Raw genomic sequence first — 17829 nt, forward strand, 5'->3', positions numbered from 1 at the left:
GATGGGGATAGTTGGGGTGCTGAAAGTGATGAGCAGGAGGAAATGGAGCAGGCTTCAACGAGGACTTTTATCCCTCACAAACCCTGGGTGTCGTATGTGGGTGGGGTAAGATTGTTCAGGACAGTGTTGTCCTTAGGAACACCCAGGACCCTATGGACCATTGGGTGTCCAGGGTTCCTATGGCTGTTGCGGCTGCTAATTCCACCAGTCATTACAGGCCTATTAGCACTTGATGAAAACAACAGGTGTCACAGTCAAAACGTTTCCAATATGAAATTAATTAGATTGATTAGATAATATTTTTGAAAAATGTTTTGGCTTTTTTTACATTTTCCACCATGGCAGTTCCTAGCCCCCCATGCACTTTAGTGACAATGGTTTGACTATTAGCCAAAAAAATTGACAGAATTCACCCCAATACCGCATCGAACTTAATTTGACAAACCCTTGGCAAATTGAACCCAGATTTGCCCATCACTACTAGTTATCCATTTCCTTTACGGTAATTTATTTTAGGGGTCAACCTAAAAACCTCCCTAACAGGAACATAGCAATAAAACTCTGACAGCGGTTTAAAACCTTCAACATGCTTATTTATAACAAAAATATTGCTTAGAACTCCTTTGTCAGATAATATAGTTCACATATGTGCCTTATGCAAAATCATGACTAATTAAAAAAATAGAAATCTTAGTTCAGTATATTCATCGTAGAGCTTGACCACATGTTATAAACCCTTCAAAATTAATTTACTTGTAAAAATATTTTGTGTATAATAATGGAAGAAGTAATCATGAATGTTGCCTTGTCACATGCCTTTTATATTTTGTGAATTTCAGTGTCTTTTGCTAAGTTCCAATAGGAAATCATGAGCTCGTTTGTCCAATATGCACCTATTTCACGAGTGGTGGTTTTTGGAGGTACTCATGGAAATGAGATGTCTGGAGTCACACTGGCTAAACATTGGTTGAAAGACTCATCAGAGATACAGAGACAGACTTTTACAGCAGAGTCCTGCATAGCCAATCCACAAGCTGTGAAGAATTGTGTCCGATTCTTAGACCAAGACCTTAATCGCTGTTTTTCAAAAGAAATATTAAGGTAATATTATGATGGTTTACATGAATAGATCAATAGATAGGTCTATAGCAGTGTTCACATGTTGAAAGATGGAAACATTTGGAAAGAGATCACCAATAGATTTAAGTAAACTATATATTTTTATATTCTCTAAGTCTGGGAGAAAATCTGGAGAAATGCATTAAAGTCTATGTGGAAAGTGAAATTATGGTGATTTTTGGTGATTTCTAAAGGGTGAAATGTGACTTTTAAGGGCTACTGAGTGCCGGGGAAGTTCCATTTAACTATCCTGGACCTTTTGCTGTGCCTTGGTCCTCATTAGCCTTGTTATTATTTTTCTTTTTTAATAGAATAACCCAAAAAATGAAGCCAAAACAGGCTAAAAAAATGTGTTTTTTGGTACAGTCAAAGAGCCACAACATAAATTCCATAAAATCAATTTAAATTGTATTCATCCATTTAAAAACATCTAAACTCTATTGGCCTCTCTTTTGTTTTTGTGCTTGCTCTGCTCCAGGATTAGTCGAAAACTTTCCTAGCGATTGTGATGTTTCCTGTTTCTTGTTTACTGGTTTCTGTTATTATTTGATTTGCCATACTTTGGCAATATCTTAATTGATAAATGTCATGTCTGTATTCATACTTCTTATAAATCTCAATAAAAATTACATTAAAAAAACCCCCATCTAAACATTTTAAAATCCTTATGTGCACTCAGGTACACAGAAACTCCATAATAGACCATATACTGCATCATTAGAGGATAACAGTCGTGATATGATAACACGATAACATTTCCAATACATTGAAAACACTTCCACAGGCACTATGCCTGTGTTTAAGAAGACAGATACTACAGACAGGTTATCAGCAATGGACATCGCCCAACAGTGGTGGCCATACCACCTGATGTAACCCTTCCTGTGGGGGAGCTGGTGCGTGGGCGTGTTTGCATTTCCTCACCCACCTGTGTAGTTCACAATACCTCTGTAGTCTCCTGAGGAAGCTATCTACAGAGAAACGCGTCAAAGAATCTATCAACTTACTTCATCCCCAGACTGTGAAAGTTGTTTTTTCAGTGCATTGGAAGTGTTATCATGTTAACATAACATTACTTTTTTATCCTCTAATGAGGCAGTATATGGTCTATTATGGATGTTCTGTGTGCACATTAGCATATTAACATGTCTAGATGTTTTTGAATCGATAAATACAATTTAAATACATTTTATGGTTCATATGTTGTGACTGTACAGAAAAACAACAAATTTTGGCTTGCGCTGGCTTAATTTTTTTGATTATTTTGATATGAGGGGTGTGGAACCAGAGCATGCCTCTGCTCAGTACTAATTTGCAAATACTTTTTTTAATAGAAACTACTCTACATGTGCTCTCCAAAAACACACACCCTCTAAATAAAGAAAGAAAATGGCTAGAATTTATTTTTCAATAAAATTTCACCTAAACACTTTAAACAACAAATTTTACAAAATCACCTCTGCTAATCTCTAGTTATTAGCTTGGAAATGATCTGACAGTTCTGTAGAAATGTATGCAGCTGACATACAGTATATTGATAATTGCACATCAACTGAGCATCTATAGGCTCTGAATCGATGCACAGGACTACAAAGAGGACACGAAATGGTGGAGTGGCTGTCGCCAGGACAAGAAGACACAGGCATGAGTACTAAAATAATCTAAGCCATTCTCCCTTAAATAAAAATATTTGTTTGTGTTTCCATTAAAGAAATACAGTACATGCTATGGCAGGAGCTGGAGGTAAATCTCCCAATACAGACACACAACTAAAAATACCAGAGGCTATTCTTTTGTAATGCACTGCAAATCTGTTGGCGCTATATAAATCCTGTATAATAATAATAATTGTTTCCTGTTGTATTTAAAACAAAAAAAGTGTGTAAATGTAAAAAAAATCCTGCGCTTGTGGAAAACAACTAAAATTAATATCCCTGAAGCTGCTATGAGAATGAAGAATTATAAAAGTTTAAAAGTGTTATCACAAAAGGTGATTAAACTAAAACTAAATGCCTTTTAGTTTAATCACCTTTAGCGCTGTGATAACACTTTAAAAAAAAAAAAGTATTACCTTAAAATAAGCATGAGCATATATGTATATTTTCTGAACACTTGCAAAGCTGTAGCATTTTCTGAGTGGTCATATACTCTGTGAGGTGATCTAAAGGATTACAGCACGAAGGCAAGGGCCTTCTATGGTACTGCTCACATGGGTTATCTTCTGATACCAGCTTGCATCATGAGGTGTTCACTTTGACAAATAAGGCTGCAATTAAAAAAAAGTTTATGAGGAGTTCCATTATTTACATAACTGATCAAAAATAGTTTGACAGGGAAATGTAAATTGCATGACAAACACCAATGAACCGTTAAAATATAACTTTTATGTTTATGCCTAAAGCATTTGTCAGGATACATTTTAAAAAAAATACGCTGTACGTACTGCAATACATACTTTCCACATTTTATCTCTTTAAACAGCTACGAGTACAGGAAAATAAAAGTTGATCTGCTGACACATACACTTTAAAAAGAGGTAAAGTCCCACTCTACCAATACAAATTTCCATTTTAGACAATTCACTCACATTATTATTTCCAAGATGAGGAAACAGCTGTTTTTCCAAAATATTTGTAAATTTTGACCATATTTTTCATTTCATATTACAGTGAATAGTAAGGATAGGTACTAATCACTGTAATATGAAATGGAAAATATTGTCAAAATTTACAAATATTTTGAAATACTAGCTTTAATCTCCCGCCATGTTGACCCTGGGAACCTATATTTGTTTTGTGCTGAGATAAATTAAAAAGGCATTCCTGGTCTGTCTGCCTTACTGCTCAATGTCCAACTTGTAATGTAGTAAATGTATTGACAAAATCAATTGCCCACAAAGTAAGTGAACTGCAAAAATACATTGTGCAAAAGTTGGAAACAAACCTGTTTAAAAAAAAAAATATTGACTGCTCTGGGGGTGACTGTAACCCAAAACAGCGTAAAAGCTTATACTGGCCTAGCAAATAACACTTGTCTGACTTTACCCAGTCAACATTTTGTTTAATTGTGCCTTAGCTCCCCAGGCTCTGAAGGTGATCCATATGAAGTTAAAAGAGCACGAGAAATTAATGAGCAATATGGACCTGGAGTGTCTTCTTATGGTTTTGCTTTTGATCTACATAATACCACTTCAAACATGGGAGCCACATTACTCCGCTGCTCAAAGGATGACCTCTTCTCTCTTCACTTAGCAAACTATTTACAGGTGAGTGCAACAAATGGTAAATTTGATTAAAGTATACATAGAAACAGCAAGAACTGTGTCAGCGGTTCCATAGTATTAGTAGACAGAGGCAACAGAACCTAATTGATAGGTATTAACATAAAGAAGAAAACATACATTTTTGCATCAGCATGGACAATGTCTAACAATAAGGATCAGCTGATCGTTGAGTGTTTGTAAATAATTGAGGTCATAGTATGTTTACTGTATCCCCAATTATGAATGAACAGGAAGTGTTCTACATAACTTCCTGTTCATTTATGACTGTGGACATAGTAACTCATACTATATCCACAGTTTATGAATGGACAGGAGTTTATTCAGAACAGGGGCTGCAGAAACTGTGTCACCAATCTCTTTTTCTATTTCAAAATTGAAATATTAGGAGTCTGTTTAGACCCCTGATATTTCCCCAGAGCCCCCGATAGTAAAGTAAAAAAAAATAATAATAATAATAATAAAAAAAAAAAATATTGCAAATTTTTAAAAAAAGTTTAGAAAAAAAAATTATGTTCTGTTTTGGTCTGAAAACTCAATTTCGGTGCACCTCTACTTAACATTGATTAAATGGGTGCCATTTTTTTCTTGTTCTCCTTTTTTATTGAATTTTGGACATTTATCGGGCTAATAGGCAGGTTACTTTACAAAAAAAGGAAGGTGGACACTGCCACTGGGGACATGTATCAATTGCAAAAAAGTATTTAAAAAATACCATACAATGACCTCAAGGTAAACTTTGAGAATGCATAAATCCTTTAAATAACATGCTTGGCAGGTGCCTCAAAGCTGTACTTGGCATCACAGAACAAATTTCAGGGACAGTGTCAATGACAGAGTACACTGGAAGCACATTTTTGACTGCAGAAATTATAAATAGCTTGGCTTACATACAGCAGCGCCACAATCTGATTAATTTCAGCTTAGGTAGCTTTAGCAGAAACACATGCATTTAAAAAAAAAAAACTGTACTTAAAGGGAAGCTATGCAGAAATGTTTTTTCCTATGCACAAGAAAGCATCTAAAAGTGACTGCTGACCTCAATCAACCACAAAATAAAATGAAAGACAAAAAAACCCACAATAACAAGAACAAAAAGACAGAAAAGGATTTGATTGCTCAAAGAGCTAGCAATCGGAATTAAAGTAGAGTTTCCTAGCTGACCTAATCTCTCCCTCTTCAGTCAGCTTTCCCTATGTTTTCCCTACAAAAGCTTCTAATTCACCGGCCCTACAGGGTTGAAGAATATCCAATCATGTGCAAGCAAAGTTAAAAAAACAAACAGGATTCTTGCTTGCACATGATTGGATGGTGGAAGTCAGCCAAGCTTCACCACATTCACTAAGCTAAGTGAAAATTCCCTTGCAAAGTGGAAATTCACATTTCTAAGTAAACAGCCTAAACTACTTAATTAAATCAACCCCTATGACTGCTCTGTGCCCCTCCCCGCCTTTTATAGTGAAGGGGCTGCTTTATCAAAAAGTCCCCTTAATGGCCATTCTAAGCCCGCTGGCTGTAGTCCAAATGCATGCAGTGCATTATGGTTTTAAAAAATGATCCCGGGTGAATCTGCAAAAATTTGCCAGAACTACAAATCTCAAACCTGCAGGATTTGCCTCAAATCCGTGGTAGTGGTGAACCCGAAACTTATTCCTGTTGCCTTTAAATTAACCATCATATTTAAACTTGTGTTGTGCAGCTGTTATTGAACAACTCAGGTTTAAACCTTACATGTTTCTAAAGAACAAGATACCGTAGTAAATTTTCATCTGAGGAACATTAAATAAATAAATAATACCCACTGCTACAACAATGAATAGATAGAAATGGATTCACACAACCCCCTGCAAAAATCATTTTAGACCTCTGTCATTTATTTAAGCTCCAACTGTTGAGGCTACATTATGGCACAGCCTATCCCTTGTGCAGATGTTTGCATGAATAAAACACTAATGAAACTGTGAACAGTCAAATGCTGTGCTCCTGTGCAGAATAAATGTGTTAAATTGTCTGTTTTAGAGCAACACTGGAAATCAATCTATGCCATGCTACAACTTTCTCATCGACATACCAGTGGAGGATAATGCATACCTGCAACATATAACAAAGCATGCACTGTGTAAGCCTTCTTCCATCTTACATCCAATCAGAAATTAGAATTTAATAAATTGATAAGATTAAGCTGCTAAACAATTAATGCCTAGTTCTCTAAACACAGCCAATTTGCAAAAGGCAGTACACGGGTGCAGGGTAGATTTGCCCTCTGCTTGGTCCTGTTGGAGTTAGTGTGTCTTGCTATACAACAAAAAACTATTTTGTTACCTCTACCAACAACCAGCCAACACATAGCAGACACGCCTCACAAGCCGCATGTATGCAAAAACAGATTGAGATTCAATAATCATTTGCAGTTTATTTTACTGAATATTTCTAATGTTGTCCTTTGCAGCATGTTGTTAAAGTTTAACCTCTAGCATGGTTTGTCTTTAAAATTTAAAGATGATTTACTGGCTAGTTAAAATGTTATAACAGTTTCTGACCTGTATGAGTAACAACATGGATGGAAGAGCTATGTACTATGTGTTGTGTACACTGCTGGGCAGACCAGGGTCTTACCCTGCATCATTTACAATATGTCATAATACAATGTCACTTACAATGCCAGATTTCACCTGCAGATTGGGTTTCTTCATGTCCTAAAATAAAGGATAAGTATAGGTGGGGGGGACCCATATATGTTGCTACATGGGGGTCAGAAGCCGTTATTCATTTTTTTAGGCTAGAAATCCATCATTTTGATTTATCTGTGCTCCCAATTGATATCAGTATGTAAGGCATTTAGATGTTCAAATGTAATCTCTTTTAAGGTTTAGAACTCGGGCCACAGCCTCAAGGAGTGATCAGATTAGATATGCTTTCCAGAATGAGAGAACTTGTTAACCAAGCCTTAGACTTCATCGATCTTTTCAATCAGGGTAAGTCATTCCCCAATCAAACATTGAATGCATATTCCAAACATTTTTATTGAACACAAGGCAACTTTAAGTGTATGTAAACCCTAAATGTTAATATTGATTTGCTTAGTTTTGGTCTTCTAAATACAGTATACTAAATGTTTTTTGTTTTGAAAAAAAAAATCTTGCCTTGATAAACTTGAAGTCTGCTCATTCATGGCTAAGTAACAGGTTAGCTTTAGAGCAGGGAGGGTAAAAGGGACAAGATTTGGAGGAAAACACAGTACTTCTGGTATTGAGGTACAAGTGACTTACCTGCCTCCTGACAATGCAGCACTGGATTCTGCAAAGAAGCCAATTGTCCATCCCTGTATTCGTATGTGAGGGTAGGGGGAAGACCCTTAGTCTTGTGTAAGCCCTGACCCAACAATTTACACATCTATTCGTCAGGGGCCACAGCAGGTAAATGGGGAGACAAGAGAGGGCAAATATTTGCTCCTTTCACTCCCTGCTCTAAAATGAATCTGTTATTTTTACCCTAAAAGATTAAAGTGCAAATCTTTTTTTTTACCTCTTTTGTCCCCACCTTTATTCTTCTAAACACTTTATGATTTAAAATAATGTATTAGATTTCATATACAGTTTACAACATATTAGATTCCACAGTACATTTAAAATAATCTGCAGACCCACATTCCATGAAGGAACTATGGCAAATGCCAAAATGGCTGGTGTGCTTAAGACTATTTGTTTTCTTCCAAAGACTGTAAAACTTCAGCCAAGCCTATTTTATTAAATTAGCAATCTTCACTATGAACTGCGAATATTGCATTTCTCTATTCTTAGCATATTGAGCCAGCAATGGAACTGAAACATTATCATTATGGCTCCAATAGACTAAGTAAATGTGCTGCTGACATTAATAGATATGTGTTTTGGGCATTATGTTTTTTTATTGGGGTATGGCCTCGCTACTAAATCAATTTTTTCATAACTCCAGTCCATAGACTACTGGCTTATAGTCCAAATGGTCACCCAGTTGAGCAAAGGTAAAATATATAATATAATATATTATATCAATGTAAGATATAATAAATGAATCAATAAATGATCAAGCAAATGTGTTTACCTCAACATGCTGTTCTGTCTGAATTAAAATAATGTTTTTTTAAAATAGAATCCTGGACAAAGGTTTAGATATTGCCCAGCATTGTCAGGCCATAGTTATTTTACTAAAGAAAGGCACTGAGTGCGAGCCAACCTATAGCATACGGATTTCAGTATGATTGTAAAGGAGGCATGCCAACATATCTGTGATTTAATGCTATTTACTAATAAATGACGGCAGTGGAGTAGAGAATGGCCTGAAATAAAATATGGATATGCTGTCAGTAATATCATGGAAGATGTGAATGTAAAAGTATGGATTATTGCCATTCCCTATTAGGGAGCCAAGTACAAATATGGGTAACATACCTTGAATCGAAAACACTCAGGGACTTGGAGATATCCTGTTCCCACATCTACTAACTACAAGAAGAACTGATCACCACATAGCTGCCTGACCTGTACAGGAAATCCCGATGGTGTAATTCTTCTTCATTCAGTTTACTAGACATGCTTTAAATGCTCTCTGTTGCACAATTGAATATCCAGGTCATAATCAGTTTAGTTCATGTTCTAAATGTTAGGCTATTACTGACAGGATCCAACTCAACCATCCAAACCATTCTCCATCTTAAATTAACACTATGGATGAAAGCAAATCCTGGACATTTTGAAGCAGAAGGTTGTAAATTAATTTACAAGAGTGTCATTGCAGAAAAAAAATTAAATTATCACCAATCCTAAAGTGTCCATTGACATTAGATGTCAGTCTCCCAATCTACGCGTTTCTGATTTATTAAACCTTTTCTGATCTCTGTTGATTATTCCTAAAAACCTGATGTATCTGCAGTGCATCTTCCCTGATCTGATCTGAAAGCAAAATGCAAAGGGTTGCTCAAAGTGACGGCTTTTAATTCAGGTCCAATGGCAAGTACAGATACCCAAGGGTAGTCAAGAGAATAGGACATTGACTGAATTAAGACATTGGGGTTGATTTACTAAAAGCAAATAGGCCTTTTACTATGCAAATTAATCTGCACTTTGCAAGGACATTTTTCCTTAGCTTGTAGAATGTGGTGAAAACACCCAATCACAAGAAAATAAATAAACAGTATTTGATTGCACATGATTGGATGATGGAAGCCAGCAGGGCTTTACCTTGTTCACCAAGTTAAAGGAAAAATGCCCCTGCAAAGTGAATATCCTATTTGCCTTCAGTAAAACAACCCCACTGTGTGTAGCTTTGGTTCTTCACCTCTACTTCACAACTGATTTAGCAGGAGGTGTACTTTTGGGAAAATAGTGTAAAAGTCTTTATATATATATAGGTGTATATAGGTGTTGTAACGATTAAAATTTTCCTGTTCGATTAATCTATTTTTTTTAAATCGATTAATCGACTAATTATAACGCACATACAGAGGGGGGTCTCACCAGAGCTTTGAGGGGGCATCACCAGGGTAGCAGGGCTCTGTTAGAACAACAAGAGGGCGCAAAACTAGGTCAGCTGACTGCCTGGACCGAATATATCAGGGAAGGTGACAGGAACAATAAATATATATGTATAATGTACTTACTTATGTGGGTCAGGGAACCAGATGTGAACCGGCCTGTGAGGAGGATCAGGATGTCCAGAATGTATGTTGAATGGCGGCAGCCTCAGGCAATGTATCAGCCGCCATTCAACATACATGAACCAGGAGACTCACCGGCCCAAGTGATTCCGTTCAGGTAACGAAGGGAAGGGGGAGGAGTCCGGTGATGTCACGGACATCGACGTCAACGGACTCCTCCCTCCTTTCCTTCGTTACCCATCACGGACAACTACATCACCCGACTCCTCCCCCTTCCCTTTGTTAGCCGATAGAGCCACTCAGGGAGGGGGGGAGGAGTCCGGTGACGTCGATGTCCGTCAGCGGACTCCGCCATCCTGACAGCAGTCAGCGCTCCCTCCTGCGCTGTCATATCGGATGGCCAGCGGTGAGGGGGAGAGAAGCCGCCCCCAGGACGAGCTGTGTCGGCCGCACGGCGCCTTGTTGCCATGGCGCCCTGTGCGACCGCACACCCCTAAGGCCGGCCCCGGGAAGCAGGTTGTTTACCACGACAGTAGAAGTGATTTTTTTCTGAAGATATGGGTAAACAATGCGATTTAACAGCCTTTGAACGTGGGATGATTGTCGGCGCGCGGAGCCATGGAGCAAGTATCAGCAAAACGGCAGAATTCGTTAAATGGTCAAGAGCAGCTGTTGTTAAAGTGTTTAAAGACTGGACTGTCAGCCGAAAATCTGGGTCTGAACGTGCGAATTGTGGCCGTCAGCGACTAGTCAATGTTAGGGCAGAACGGAGAGTGGCAAGACTGGTACAAGACAACAGAAGGGCAACAGTGCAAGTGTTTACTCTTTTCCAATCATAATGACAACAGAAACTACCCAAATGACCCTGATCAAAAGTTTACATACCCCAGTTCTCAATACGGTGTGTTGCCCCCTCTAACATCAATGACAGCTTTAAGTCTTTTGTGGTATGTGTGGATGAGGCTCTTTATCTTCTCAGATGGTAAAGCTGCCCATTCTTCCTGACAAAAAGTCTTGGGCTGTCTTGCATGAACTGCACGTTTGAGATCTCCCTAGAGTGGCTCAATGATATTTAGGTCAGGAGACTGAGATGGCCACTCCAGAACCTTCACTTTACTCTGCTGTAGCCAATGACAGGTCGACTTGGCCTTGAGTTTAGGATCATTGCAAGGTGCACACTGAAGGACTTCAAACAGTAAACAGGTACCTTGTGCGTACCTGTGCCTTTAAGGGAGGTTGGGCTTCCTCCTGACAAACCTGCACCCAATTTAATCTTTTGCCCCATGTGCTCCAAGATGGAGACTCTCATAGTTTAGACTTAGGAGCACACTATATGGAGATGCCTTGGTGTGGCTGTGCGGCTTTCACATTTTCTGCAGAAGATGTGTATCTAAACCTCTGCTTTTAACCTTAGTGGTTAGACAGGTTTTTTTGCATGCTGGCTGGTGAGTGTGCCGGAAACTTTTTGCTGTTTTACTATTTACCCGACGTGACCCCGTCTTTTATATTTTACTGAAAATATGGGTAAGAATAAATGTTTTTTAACATAATTAGGGAAAACATTTTTTTTCTCGAAATTTACGGTACTTTTTTCATTATATAGTAAAAAATAAAAAAAAACCAGTGGTGATTAAATGTGATCAAAAGAAAGCTCTATCTGTCCCCACAAAAGTTAACATAAATTGCAAGGCTATAGTCCGGTCATGCTGACTGGTGAAATTTTTTACTGGCTGGTGAGACAACCTAAAATTTTTCAAGCCCTGATCATAATGCAGTGCATATTTGATTAAAAGATGACAGCGTTTGATGCCCACATTGCTTTTCAAACACGTAATACTGGCATACACAAGAGCACTAATAATTCACCCATAGACTAACTATACCCCTGTTAAATAATGAAGAAAGGGTTTGCTGTACTGTTTGGATCTGGTAATTTGGCAGGTTTAATGCACCAGATGGTCCATACTCTCTTTCTCATACAGATGAGCCTTGCTTCGATTATCAGAGCTTACTGAGCCATGTGAACCTTTATTTCCTATGAAGTGGAAGATCACAGAATGCATTTTGGCAAGTTCCAGACTAGAGGGTTGGCAAGTAAAATTAACAGCAATACATTTCTGTTACTTTTACCCACAAAAATATAACTAATAAAGAATCATCATTCAGCTTGATTTAACAGCTTCCATTTGGAAAAATTGTGGCGTTTGCATCAAACTCTATTGTTACAATGTTTAATCTTATCAGTATTTCCATCCTTTTTTGTAAATAATCATGTTCTTTTCTGTCTCTTTTGCAGGGAAGGAGTTTCCTAGTTTTGAAACTGATATATACAAGTTTGTATCTAGAGTGGATTTTCCTCGAGACTCTACAGGAGAAATTTCAGCAATCATCCATGCTGAGCTGCAGGTTGGCTTACACATTTTCTTCCAATGGTTCATGTTGAATCACAATATTTTCCCCTTAAGTATCAATAGTCATCTATTCATTTATTTCCTGAAAATGACAGATTAAAAAAAATTTTGAAGCAAATTTTTGCCCCTACTTTGTGTGCAATTGTGAGATGAAGAGTCTAATGTAGCCCCCCCAAAAAATTATGGCACTGATGTACTGTGCTTTTAAGAAATGTTTGAGCCCATAGCATTTCTGTTTGTATTTTGAGGTTCTGGAGATTGATTATGTTACGTGTTGGTTTGCAAAAGTTCCTTGCTGTGTTGAGTTTATTTTTGTCTGAATATATCCATAATATACAAGCAAGGAGGTAATTTCTACAGTTCGAGTATGGGTGGGGGTGGTATATGGGTAGATGGAATATATAAGGGATTAACCTGTAATATTATCTGGTGTAAAGAGCATATCGTAATTTCCAGAACATTTTCAGGGGCAAAGGATATATAGTATTTGGTTTTCTTTCTCTCTGCATTTGTCTACTGAGATTGAATACAATTTGGTTCTTTATGTATGTCAGTAGGTTTTTAGCAGTGTTAATGATTATTTTGTCAAAAATAATAGAGCAACTAAAGTAAAAATCTACTCATTTGTAAATTAAATACATTTGTAAGGCCTTGAAACATTAAGTATATTAAAATATGAAAGGCACATAAATACTAGTAGGTAAATACTACCCCATAGCAGTGGCGTAACCAGAGTTATGGGCGCCCGGGGCAGACATTTTTTCCGAATCAATGAACAGGAATCCTTTATGAGTGTTCCTGTTCATTGATAACATAGTATGGTTTACTATAACCACAATTATGAATGAACAGGAAGTGATGTAGATGACTCCCATTCATTCATAATTGAGGATACAGTAACCATACCCTATCCTCAATTATCTACAAAAACTCAGCGACCGCTGAGTGTTTGCAGCCTGCTCTCCTCTCTCATACACACTGTCACAGGAGGCTGAGCGAGCGGTGCAGGGAGGAGAGCCCAGCCTCCTGTGACAGCGTGGGCTGTCTCCGCCCCCCACCGCTGGGACAAAGAGCAGCGCCCAGCGGGGAGGAAATAAATCATGGCTGCGCTGACAAAACGGCAGGAAAATAGCACTTTCGGCCTTTGGCCAAAGTGCAATTTTTGGCCGGCGCCCCCCTTCAGCTTTACGCCCGGGGCCAGCGCACCGGCTGCCCCCCTGGTTGTTATGCCACTGCTCCATAGTACCACAAAATGTGTACTCATTTGAAGTGGACCTCTACACTAAAAGTGAAAATTTGTTATCTTTCAATCTACAAAGGTAAATTGGGGCAATGGAGTTAACTGAAAAATATCTACATTGCTGTGAACTTCTTGACTTGTGACTATGCCTAGGCACTGCTGTGTTGTATATTTGCAGTGAGGGATCATCTAAACCTGATCTTGCCCTCTTCTGCCTCGCTAGATGTCCCTTTTGTGCTGCTCACTTTCTCCTTGTTAGAGAAGGAAGCTGTACCTGTGAACTTGCAGTACAGTACGTGTATCTCTCGGCTTGTGCTTCATTCCTAACATAGTCAGTACTTCCTTCATCAATTCATCTGCTTGTTGATCGTTACGCCACCATTCATCAGATCAACAGTTATGAGGGGGTCTTGACACAAGGAAACAAATCCTTACTGTTCTACCAAGATGGCTGCCTCCACACAGAAACATAGCAGAGGCAAAGTAATTTAGGAATTAAGGAAAAGATCAGCACACGGAGTCTATAGGCAACGTAGGTGGTAGGTTGGACTACCTGGAGCTATATCTATGTACCGATATACAGATAGCCTATGATAACCCATAGGGGATGATTTACTAACCTAAACACACGCACGCACCAGGTGCGTGTGATTTTTACACAGCAAAACGTATTTATCAACCAAAAAGTCTCTAAAAGCATATTTCCACTAATGCCATGTATGGAAAAATCATGCACATGATGCATATATAATGCTGCTTCACAGTTTAGACAAAAATGGTTAGCTCATGCATTTACATTCCTGCATTCATCAACACAAGCAACACAACATAGAGCTAATTTACACAACATCACCTTGCGAATTCATGCTTGGCTTTGCACAACACACCTGCTGGGTGTGTACACACTACAAAGGTGTTTAGATTCCACCCATAGATCATGCTGGGAGGGAACACACTACAGAGGTGTATACATGTTCGTGGTGTGTTTATAAGGTTAGTAAATCAACCCCATAGAGTCAATACGCACTGCACAGTACTGCACCCCACCAACTAGGAAGAAGCTGTGTAAACATTGCTAAGACATTCTGGGGCCGAGGCTACATGAAAGAAGGAAGTGGCTTATATGGTGTCTGTACTTATGTGGTAAGGCAAGAGGGAGGATATGTTTTTTTTCATTTTGAGTTCCACCAAACACCATCCAAGTTTGCATATATTTGTAAACCACATCTATCTTTTTTGGAATGCAGGCAGTGACAATTCATCAGCTGTCTTCAAAAAAACCTGGAGGGGAATTCGATTAAAAAAAAACCCATTTTAGGCCATAGTCTGCCAGCTTTGAACCTGTTGGCCATTTTTTACCCCTGGGTTTCATACTAACTCCTATTCAGCATAGCTAGGAATAAATGAGTGTGCAGCTTGGATGTTGAAGAATGGATTGAAGTTGCTTGTACAATGTTGATAGAAACCTGTACTGAAAGAATATGGAGGCTGCAACGGGAACTACATACAGGGTTTTTTCTACTGTCTGAAACATAAAAGTATATATACAATATAAAGTAAAATGATAAAATAAGTGTTTTGTTTTGCTTTAATTAGTTAATATTATGTACAGTATTACAGTGCTGTGAATGATCAGTTAACTCCCATCAAATCACTCACATTACTTTTAATGCACAGCATGTTTGAGTTGCATTCAGCACTATTTTCCTTACACCTAGATTTCCAATTCCTCAATGATAACTCAAGATCTTGGTTGTATTCTCTGTATTGATAATATGATGACTGTTACAGCCACCAGCCCCAATCAGTTTCTGAAATTTATCAGTTAGAGATAGCGTGTAATGATTTGCTGCCCAGCTTCCTGATTAGCCGGGAAGCCGTCTCCATGCTCCCTCATCACCAGGTGATGAGGAAGCATGGAACCAGCTCTGTGGCCAATCAGGAAGCCGGGGTGGGTAATGACTCGCTGCCTGGCTTCCTGACTGGCCAGCTTCCCGACCAATCAGGAAGCCGGGCGGCAAGTCATTACATGGCACCCAGCTTCCTGATACTGGAAGTTCCGGTATCGGGATAGGCATTGGGAGCATTTGGGCAAGTACGAGTACTCGCCCAAATACTCGGTATCGGTACATCTCTAATTAAAACAAATGTGAATGCTGGCCATCTAATGCAGTTAATTATGCCCTGGTCTCTTTTCTGTTTATCAATATAACCCAATGTGTTTCCTTGTTGGTAATTTACTTAATTTGTTCTTTAGGACAAAGATTATGTTCCTCTGAAGCCTGGAGATCCTATCTTCAAAACTTTGAATGGAAAAGATTTGTACTATGAAGGCGAGAGAATCTTGTACCCCACATTCATCAACGAGGCAGCATACTATGAGAAAAAAGTGGCCTTCATATTGACTGAAAAAGTCAAATGGAAAGTCCCTGCTTTGAAAGTACAACAGTAGCCTGGATGTCTTGGGACTTGATCTTGGCTGCCAATGTTCCTTATGTGCCTGAGCTTGACAACCAAAGTTATTAAATGAAAACAATATTTCTTTTTTCTCTTGAAACAAAAAATAGAAAAATAAATAGTGCAAAAATATATGTATTAACAGTATAGTTCTCAAATTTAACAAATACTGTTTGAAGTATATGCTACTTCACAGGTAATAAAATTTAAAATATATGATATAATTCATGTAAATTATGAACATTTATGTGGTCAGTCTTTTATTGCTTCTGAACATTTATTAGCTCTTGTTTCTTATAATTACAGAAACTCCTCAGTTTACGATTGGATTCCGTTCTCTCTAGGTCTGCTCCTCTGCTCATTGGACAGGTGCAATCGCCAGGCTGCTGTTCCCGACTCCTGGCAGGTGAATGTTTACATTCACCTGCCGAAGCGGAGAGCCTCGGTGCTGGTTGCTTGCGATTTTTTATTAATTTGGGTAGCCAGTTGGCTCCCGGCAGGTGAATGTTTACATTCCACGATGCTTTGCTGCCGCCAGAGAATTTTCATATTTTTGGACGGGAGCGCGCGGTGAAAAGTAAGTTTAAAGCGTTTTTATGCACACAAAAAAACCGTGAGGGTTTAGAAACCCTTTAATTTGGGTAGCTTGCTAGTTGGCCCCACTGGTTCTTAAAATACCTCAACAATGCCTTGCATCCAACCAGATTGTTCAGGTATTTTGAGAGCCAGCGGGACAGAATAGCAAGATACTGAAGCCTGGCCCAGTGGGAGATTCTTCCATCAACACAGCTTAGATTAGATGGAGGAATCTGTTGCACTTTTTCCATCTGACCATAGAAAACCTGCAGATAATCTATATGTGTATGGCCAACTTTAGAAGATTTCCCTCTTCCAGGCATTGTGATCGCAGTTCAGAATGGGTAAGGGGTATTTAATCTACTGATGCACCGATACCGTCTTTTCGCTATTGAGTACGAGTACAAAGATTTTTTTTTTGGCCTGATTGGCTAGGAAGCTGGCTTCACTTGTTGCTAAGCAGCGTGGCTTCCTAAACAATCAGAAATCCAGAAACCCAGCGCTGCTGGGTCCCAGCCTGCTCCATGTCCTCCGCTGTCAATGGGCTGGGTGGCCTGGGCTGCAAGGGCCCCTTACAAGGGTATCGCCCGTACCCCCCTGATGGTGGCCCTGTCTGTAGACATTAGATGTCAGTCTCCCAATCTAATGTTTCTGATTTAGTAAACCTTTTCCAACCTGTTGTTTTCCCCTAAAAAGCTAATGTGTCTGCAGTGCATCTCCCCTGATCTGTAGGCTAAATGCAAAGTGTTGCTCAAAGTGACTGCTTTTGATTGAGCCCCAATGACAAGTACAGATACCCAAGGGTGGTAAAGAGAATGGGAGGACATGGGGGTTGATTTACTTAAGGCAAATAGGCTGTTCACTATGCAAATGATTTTGCACTTTGCAATTATATTTTCCCTTAGCATAAAGAGCGTTATGAAAATTAACTTTGCAAAGAATACCCAATCATGTGCAAGAAAAAAAAAAGTATTTTTTGTTTGCACATGAGTGGATAATGGAGGTCAGCAGAGCTTCACCTCATTCACTAAGCTAAGGGAGAATTCCCTTACAAATTGCAAATTCCCTTGCAAAGTGAACATCCTTTTGCCTTTAGTAAATTAACCTCTAT

At 38.7% G+C, this 17829-nt stretch overlaps 1 protein-coding gene across 1 annotated transcript; it reads left to right on the plus strand.

Annotated features, from left to right (window-relative positions):
* The first annotated feature begins 849 nt into the window (after window positions 1–849).
* Window positions 850–16229, plus strand: LOC108791080 (N-acyl-aromatic-L-amino acid amidohydrolase (carboxylate-forming)-like). Its single transcript, XM_018561461.1, has 6 exons — window positions 850–1101; window positions 4195–4384; window positions 6419–6518; window positions 7267–7374; window positions 12331–12440; window positions 15943–16229. The coding sequence occupies exons 1-6, from the start codon at window positions 869–871 to the stop codon at window positions 16135–16137; spliced, it is 936 nt and encodes a 311-aa protein (XP_018416963.1). The 5' UTR covers window positions 850–868; the 3' UTR covers window positions 16138–16229.
* Window positions 16230–17829: the final 1600 nt, after the last annotated feature.

The sequence above is a fragment of the Nanorana parkeri genome, unplaced genomic scaffold (genome assembly GCF_000935625.1).
Source record: "Nanorana parkeri isolate BGI_ZX_2015 unplaced genomic scaffold, ASM93562v1 scaffold525, whole genome shotgun sequence".
Lineage (NCBI taxonomy): Eukaryota > Metazoa > Chordata > Amphibia > Anura > Dicroglossidae > Nanorana > Nanorana parkeri.